This window comes from Bidens hawaiensis, unplaced genomic scaffold (genome assembly GCF_021521415.1).
Source record: "Bidens hawaiensis isolate Kalapana, Puna unplaced genomic scaffold, B.hawaiensis_p1.1 tig00041873_1, whole genome shotgun sequence".
Classification (NCBI taxonomy): domain Eukaryota; kingdom Viridiplantae; phylum Streptophyta; class Magnoliopsida; order Asterales; family Asteraceae; genus Bidens; species Bidens hawaiensis.
The window spans coordinates 160173-168854 of NW_027497425.1; the positions used below are offsets into that span (position 1 = coordinate 160173).

Genomic DNA, 8682 nt, shown 5'->3' on the forward strand with positions numbered 1-8682 from the left:
TAATCCATACTTATCGAACGACCAATATTCAGTCTTGGATCTTATTGGACGGCTCATATCAAATTCCGCTCTTCTGTAACCTATTATACTAATATAAGAGCAATTTAAGAGAGCCAGATAACAAAATCAAGCTCAATTAATAGATAAAAATAAAAAGGAAAAAACTCTAAAGTAATTATTGTATCTTCTAATTCTATGGTAAGTTACAGTTTCTACGTGAATCAAAATATGTGGAAAGATATTTCTAAGTTTTAACAATACCACCAAACTTTAGACTATTCAACTTTTAACATCCCGCCTTAGACTATTCTTTTTCTTGTTAGGAAAATACAAGCCTTATTGAAGAAAAGCAACAATAAACGATGGCCGGCCTCTAATTGATTGGAATCGGTCAACGCACCACACAAATTGATTGGAATCGATCAACACACCCTTCAACCAATCTTGTTCACAAGAGTTGACTTGGAGAGATGACAAACACCGATCTGAAATCGTTCATGGCGAAATTGAGGCGCTTAATTGACGACAACAACATTAAGCCTCACATCAAAGCAAGAAAGCCTATGTTTAAGTTGCTATATGCGGAGTTTGACTACTTGATTGGGTTATGTTTCAAAGAAGAAGATGAACTTAAAGATGTGGGAAACAACTGGAAGAGAAGACTTATTGAAACAGCACAGGCGGCAGAAGATAGCATTGATACGTTAATGTCTTCTGCCAATCACTCTTTTGAGGGTGTTATGATCGACCTAAGTTATATCAGAGCAGAGATCATGAATAATAATAAGGGGAACTTGCTCCATAACCTTGTTGAGCAAGACATGATGATGGATAACAAATTTAAAGCAACCAGAACAAACGAAAATACAAGAGTTAATATTAGTGTAACTGAACATGAAAAATTCATTGTCGGCTTTGAAGAAGACACATTATTAATGTTAGATAGACTCACCGGAGACCGCAAGAAGCTAGACATAATCTCAATTGTGGGTGTGGGTGGACAAGGTAAGACCACTTTGGCTACCAAAATATTTGATGATTCTCTTGTGAAATATCATTTCGACAAACGTGGCTGGGCTATTGTGTCTCAAGCATATTCAAAGCAAAGTATGTTGCTACAACTACTGGCATCTATAGGCAAATCAGTTGATGAAGCCGTGAGTGAATCAAAATTGTGTGAAATGCTGTACCAGAGCCTAAAGGGTAGAAGATATTTGATTGTCATTGATGATATATGGAGTTGTAAGGCATGGGATGATGTGCGAATATGTTTTCCAGATGATAAGACTGGTAGTAGAGTTCTTGTAACCACCCGGCTTACAAAAGTTTCTTTGCATATAAGCCGGGGAGGTTTCACTCACAACCTGCAACTTTTAACAGAAGACCAAAGTTGGGAGTTGTTGTGTAGGAAGACTTTTAGAGGACGTAAATGTCCAGAAAGTTTGATTGAGACAGGGAAACATATAGCTAAAAAGTGTGGAGGATTACCACTTGCTTTAGTTGTCATTGCAGGACTTCTGGAGAAAGGAGAGACGAGGAAAGTTTTGTGGGAAAAAATCGCCAAAAGCGTGAGCTCGTACATTATTAATGATCCCAAAGGATGCTTGGATACACTAGCTTTGAGTTATGACCATTTACCTTTTCACTTGAAGAAGTGTTTTCTCTATGTTGGCGGCTTTCCAGAAGACTATAAAATCCAAGTGAAAAGGTTGATCAGGCTTTGGATGGCTGAAGGGTTTATAAAAAGGGTAGACCAAAGAAGCTTGGAGGAAGAAGGTGAGCGTTACCTAATGGATCTTATTGACAGAAATCTGTTGGTTGTTGCTGATAGAAGGTCTAGTGGAGGAATTAAATCATGTTGTTTGCATGATCTATTGAGAGAAGTATGCTTGAAAAAAGCTTCTGAAGAAAAGTTTTTCAAGAAAATGAGTATGCCAATGTCAAAAATCAATTTTTTCTTTAATTCAGTTTCCAGCATATCGAAGCAGCGTTTATTTACAGATTACGAAGTTTTGTGTAAGATTTGTTCACATGATTTTGCCCCACACACAAGGTCTGTTTTGTGCTTTCCTGATAGTCGACGGCCAGAATACCTGAGAACTGCAAGTTGGCTTGGTTCCTTTTTGCTTCTTAGGGTGTTGGATTTACTAAACATTCCAATATTTTCTTTCAGCAGCATAAGCTTACTGCTTCATTTAAAGTACTTAGCAGTTTGGTCATGTGGCCATGAATTTTCATTCTCAAAAGCCAATTACGGGAGCCTTCAAACTCTCATTGTTAAAGGCATGCTCAGCAACTTCATATATTCACCAGATAATATGGTAAATCTAAGGCATTTGCGGTTTGACAGAATCCACATCCCAATTAGTTTCAGTGCTCCTGCATTGTTTAACTTGCAGACGATTTCTAGGCTAATATTAGATCACAGGACTCAGCTTTTGCTTGAATCTTTTCCTGATATCAAAAAGCTAGGGTGTGCCGTTTCTTCAGAATCAACAAATAACGGATTACTTAGCTTTGTCATGCTAACTCATCTTGAAGCTCTGCACGTAGAAAAGCACACACATGAATCATTAACTTTAACGAACCCAATAAGGTTTCCGGAATCTTTGAGAAAGCTGACCTTATCAGGGTTACTTCTTCCCTGGAATCATATGTCAACAATTCAACGACTACCCAATCTAGAGGTTCTCAAGTTACTAGAATCTTCGTTCTGGGGAGACCTATGGGAAACCGAGGATGGGCAGTTTCACCGGTTAAAATATTTGAAACTAGAGAAGTTGAACCTCCGTGTCTGGGAAGCTTCTAGCATCAACTTCCCACGCCTCAGGAAACTAGTAGTGAGAGGTTGTGAAAATCTAAATAAAATTCCTCTAGAACTAGGAAACATGTACACACTCGAGCATTTTGAGATTGATTACTCAAGCATTCATGTACGTGATTCTGTATATAGAATTCAAAAGGCACAACATGAAATGGAGAATGATGATCTCCATGTCATCTTGACTCACACTATCCGTGATATAAGACCTGCCAACCTGACTCCGGTGTATACAAGTGAAGTCTTCTTTATGGGAAACCCTTTCTTTCACTAACTCCACGGTCATGGATATTTGAGATCTTGTTGATACATATTTACAGCTACAAGTGATTAAGCTATAGTCAACTGTAACCTATAGCATTGTCAAGATGGTCAAGATAGTTTCAAAAATCAGTTGTTCCTCTATAACATTATACTTGTTATGGTGAAAAGATTTGTATTAGCAAAATTATAGTACCAGTGACTATATTTTACATCTAATAGTTGCATGAATGGCAAGTTTGTGCCCAAATTCTTGGTAGTGGTTGTTGGCTTAGTTAGTATGCTTACGTAAACATTTTACATATATGTATTTGGTGGATTTAAAAAGGAAAAATAAACTTTTTAACAATGTTCACAAAAACTTGGAGAGATACTTGGTTCCAAATTTAAATGGTGGTTTTTGTTGGAAGTAATTTCAAACTTAATAGGCCCGTCACGTGTAGGTGATCGGTTGGACCTATTGGGCCCATGGGATTCATTATTATGTAATAGGTTTTGGGGGTTACACTTAGGGTTTTATTATATTTGGTAATGTCTTGGCTAACAAGTTAGGTTAGTCTATATACACCAAGTCATGGTTAGACATTAGAGAGTGTGGTGTGAGGTGTAACCGAGTTAGGGTTCATCTAAAGACACACACGAGATGTAACCGAGTTAGGGTTCATCTAGATGCAACCGAGTTAGGGTTCATCAAGAGTCAATCCGAGTTAGAGTTTGATAGTTTGTAATCAGTTTTTTGAGTAATATTTTCTGATTAATATAAACGAGAGTTATTCGTTTAGTTTGTGTGTTGATTATCGATACGGGACTTGAATTGGTATCAGAGCCAAGTTCAAGAAATCGATAATTTAGTTAACAGAGATTGGCGTGAGCGGTGGCTTGAGGAGAAGCTATCAATCGACGCATATCAGAACCAAGTTGGGTTTCTGAATCGGGGTCTTGTGCGGTGAACGAGGAGAGCAAGCAAGTTCCTTCAAGGCTTAGGCCCGAAAGCAGTTTGTGTCGAGATATTGAGTTTGCGGGGACCACAAACAAAGAGAAAGCAAAGCAAGGAACAAAAGAAGATCAAGGTAGATTGTTGTTCGCTCGATTAGATGACCGGGATCGTAGCCAAAGGAGTGGTTATGCGTTTTTATACGGCCGAGTGAATGGTCAGGGATAGGGTCACAGAGGTAGTCGAGTTCGAGGGAGCCGAAGAACATATCTATGGATCAAGAAAAGTTTTGGGGAGATCAAGGCCAAGATGGTTGTGAAAACCAAGAAGGTCAAGTTCATGAGTCAAATCAAACAGAGCAAAAGAGACATGCTCGGAGTTGAAGGACCACCTATTTCAAGTCGTAAATTAGGGGGTGATTGTTGGAAGTAATTCCCAACTTAACAGGACCGTCACGTGTAGGTGACCGGTTGGACCTATTGGGCCCATGGGATTCATTATTATGTAATGGGTTTTGGGGTTACAATTAGGGTTTTATTATATTTGGTAATGTCTTGGCTAACAAATTAGGTTAGTCTATATACACCAAGTCATGGTTAGACATTAGAGAGTGTGGTGTGAGGTGTAACCGAGTTAGGGTTCATCTGAAGACACACACGAGATGTAACCGAGTTAGGGTTCATCTAGATGCAACCGAGTTAGGGTACATCAAGAGTCAAACCGAGTTAGGGTTTGATAGTTTGTAATCAGTTTTTTGAGTAATATTTTCTGACTAATATAAACGAGAGTTATTCGTTTAGTTTGTGTGTTGATTATCGATACGGGACTTAAGTTTTCGTCCATGGCGGAGTGGCTGTGGTAATGCTGACCAGGTGGTCGGTGAAGAATGTGACTACGGTGATCGCGTGATCAATTATTACATTTACTTGTGTTGAATTCTTTCATATTTTAAAGAGATTGTTAAATTATTTTGTAAGAAATTATTTGATAGAATTACTTTCAATTTCAATTCATTTGTTAAACAAACATATTAAATTTTTAATTAAGATTAAAGTTCCAACAAATTTAACATAACTAAACATATTAAAAAATGGAATTCAATTTCCGATTACAATGAAATCCGCAACCAAATTAACCTACCCTAATTCAACTCAATCACAATCATGAGTGCAATTTTTGCTACAAATCACTCCATCTGTATCACAATGTACACCATACCATGTTTTAAAGATTAGATCACTCCATCCATTTCGAATATAAACCCACATTATGGAAAAGTGATCTTTTTTTTTAAAGAAAAAAAGGAAAAAAGAGATAAAGGAGAAAGAGAGATCAGAAAAAAGATGCTCAAATTTTTTATGAGTGAATATTAAATTTAAGACCATCCTTTTCAAGATTTATTTACGAGCAAATTACCAAAATAGCCCATTTTATGAGAGAGAAAACATCAAATAGCATGTGAGATTGCAAATTCCCAAAATAGCCCTTCAAATCTCACGTACACGTGAGTTTATGAGATTCCCCGTGACTTTTCGTAGATGAATCAGATTCTGCCAAGTGTGTTCCACTCCCACCTACCCCGATATTTTTCATCCCAAATATGTCAGAAACGTAACTTTTGACACCAAATATAACCTGAAAAAAACCAACTGTAACGTGATGTTTCAAGTTGTTTTTATCAGCAACGTGAGTTTTCAAATAAGATTGATTTTGAGTTATTTTGAAATTCATCTCCTTAGATGAATTCCATATGAATTTCGTTTTTTTGAAAAAGGCAATCATCTTCATCATCTTCTTCATCTTCTTCATATTCATCTTCATCATCTTCTTCATATTCTTCTTTGAGCTTAATGGAAAGAACAACTCAGTTTTGATTCACAATTTGAGGCATAACCAGTTACAAACTTCAATTAATATTTCAACAACCACTATAACGTCTAATTAACAATTTGAGGCATCCCCACAACAAAAAGAACAACTCAGTTTTGATTGAACCAATGCAAAACATGAAGAAATCAATATACCTTTGACTCTTAGAGCTTAATGGAAAGTGACTTTTCCCAGTTATAATGAAATATAAGAGCAATTTAAGTGAGCCAGATAACAAAATCAAGCTCAATTCATAGATAAAAAATAAAAAAACTCAAAGTAATTATTGTATCTTCTAATTCTATGGTCCAGATTATATAATAAGGGATGTAATTTACCTTTATAACCTCATGTGCATGGTACATGTCACAATTTAACTAATTTTTTAGATGACCATTAGTGTAAAGAAATAAAAGCGAGACATTTTGTCATTAAAAAATAAACAGATAATGAAAGTGAACTTTTGTTTAAGATCTGATCCATAATTTGACTACGTTTAAAGGAACAAAAGTTGTAATTTAGTCAAAAGTTTTAAAGCCCATATACATACAACAAGGGCCTAAAATGCCTGTCTTTTCTGTTTTACAAACTAGGTTCGGTCCTGTCATGGAAACAATTTTTTTATATAGTTGCTACTCTAACTTAACCACCCGACTTAGATTGCATCAAAGTAAGGGCGGAGCCAGGGGAGTCCACTCAGGTCGTCGTTGTTCGTCAAAGTTTTATAATGTTTTAGTTTGCTATAAAAAAATCGGTTTGATTCCTTATGACAAACATTTTATCCCTCACATAGCAGAACTTGTCATAGCAAACTTTAAACTATTTTACATTTAACACCCCGCCCAAACCTTATTGAAGATATTTCTTTTTTATTTTTTTAGAAAACTATCTATGTGCCCGCGCGATGCGACGGGTACACACGTAAAAACTGCATCCAACTAGTAGACTCCTTGCTATGGTATGCGTGTAACACGACACTGAACGCTTAACCAGTGCCGATATGTGTGTCGCACAATGCATGTATGTGCGCAATCCGGTGTCGGTAAGCGCCATAAAATTGCATTGAACGTGTAACCGATGTCGGCACGCACGTAACCCGATGACGGTACGCACATAACCCGAAATCGGACGCTTAACACTAACAAAGCCAATATGCGTGAAACTGACGATTGAAAACGTGTAACCGATATCGGAATGCACGTGACTGGCATAAACATGCGTAACCGGCATAGTGCGTGTAACTTATGCCAATTTACTCGTGTGGGACATTGAGTTGAGTGTACGAAAGTTGTGTTATGCGTGCTACATGGTGTTTGATATGCGTAACTGGAGGTTTAAATCAAAAGGCAAAGCTAAAATGTATAGTACTTAAAGAAAAAATCTTTTAAATAAACTTGTTCCGGCCAACCCAACACTGTTCTAACCCGAAACCTATTGTAACCAGACCTCTTTCAATATGAACCATCCAAAATTGACCCGAACCCAGTTCTGACCCATGACCCAAACCTACATGATCCGACATGTTTTCAGTCTAACCCGCTATCACGTAACATGTTATTTCTCAAAAACTTAAAAAAAACTATAGCAATACTATACTCAAATTAAAGAGAATAAAATACTCGTTTCTATGGTGTAATGTTTTTTTAAAAATATTAACGTGTGAAAAGTTATAACCGTTTAAATGTCTTGGAATAGTTGATTAATTAAAATAAGAGGGTAATATACAACTATTTAACAAATTAACAAAATTTGATTCATGTTAAAGGACTATATTTGTAAGTATTTACAAACAATATATCCAAATAACCACAAAATTATTAAGGCTGAGGGGTGTGGGGGGCGCGAGAGGGGGCGCGAGTGGGGGCGCCCGCCAATAATATTGTGACGTGTGGCAGAGAGAGAAACTTGATAAGATGGGTGTTGGTAGTGGTGATAGCGCCCCGGGCCATGGTGTGGAGGGGCGCAAGAGGGGGCGCGAGCGGTTTATTTTTTTATTTTTTTATAAATGTATTAAAAAAACGTATTATTAAAAAAACAAGAAATTATTTAAAAAAACACACATTAATTAAAAAAACACATTAATATATAAAAAAAAATTAAAGTACTAAAGAAAAACATTATTCTTATTATTCGGCTTCGTCTTCTTCGATCAACCTCTTCCGGATACGTTCCTTTTGTTTTTCCATCAGCATTTGGTCGACCGGATTTAGGTGGCTGAAGTCTCTTGCAAGGAAGTCCAAATCTCTCATTCTTTTTTTTTCCTTTTTGTCAATAGAGACCACCTCCATGGTTTTGTTGAATTTATTGAGGGATTCAACAAGATCGTTGATGTTTACGGCTTCCCCCTCAGCCGGTTTTTTCCCCCTGGCGTCCCTTCCCAATGGCCGCCTCCTCGGCGGTGAAGACGTTTCCTCCCCCGCAACGTTTAGGTCGAATCCAACCCGGCAATCCGACCCGGCGGAAGTGCTGTACGCTCCAGACGAACTAGTTTTAGTCCGTTTCGGCCCTACTTCCGCATCAAGGTCCGGCGCCACCAGCTCAACCCACTTGGAACACCTTCTCAACCTCTCCCACACCTTTACACCGTCCCACGTCTTCACCGTCCCATACCTCCGCAGGCACTCCTGCTTCCACTCTTCGACAGTGAAATTATAGACCGCCAAATCGTCACTGCCACTTGGTCTCATACGACCGGCGTTCCTGTTGAACATATTAGTAAACAAGCCGACAAATTTTCTGATTTCGGTCCACCGACCCGAAATCATATCGGCGTTCCGCTCTGTACTCCCAACGAGCG

General features: G+C 37.8%; 1 protein-coding gene across 1 annotated transcript; it reads left to right on the forward strand.

The window, feature by feature from the left end:
* Nucleotides 1-497: 497 nt before the first annotated feature.
* On the forward strand, nt 498-3095 carry LOC143593279 (putative late blight resistance protein homolog R1B-14). The gene has a single exon (XM_077072961.1). It carries the CDS (start codon nt 498-500, stop codon nt 3093-3095), a length of 2598 nt encoding a protein of 865 aa, XP_076929076.1.
* Nucleotides 3096-8682: the final 5587 nt, after the last annotated feature.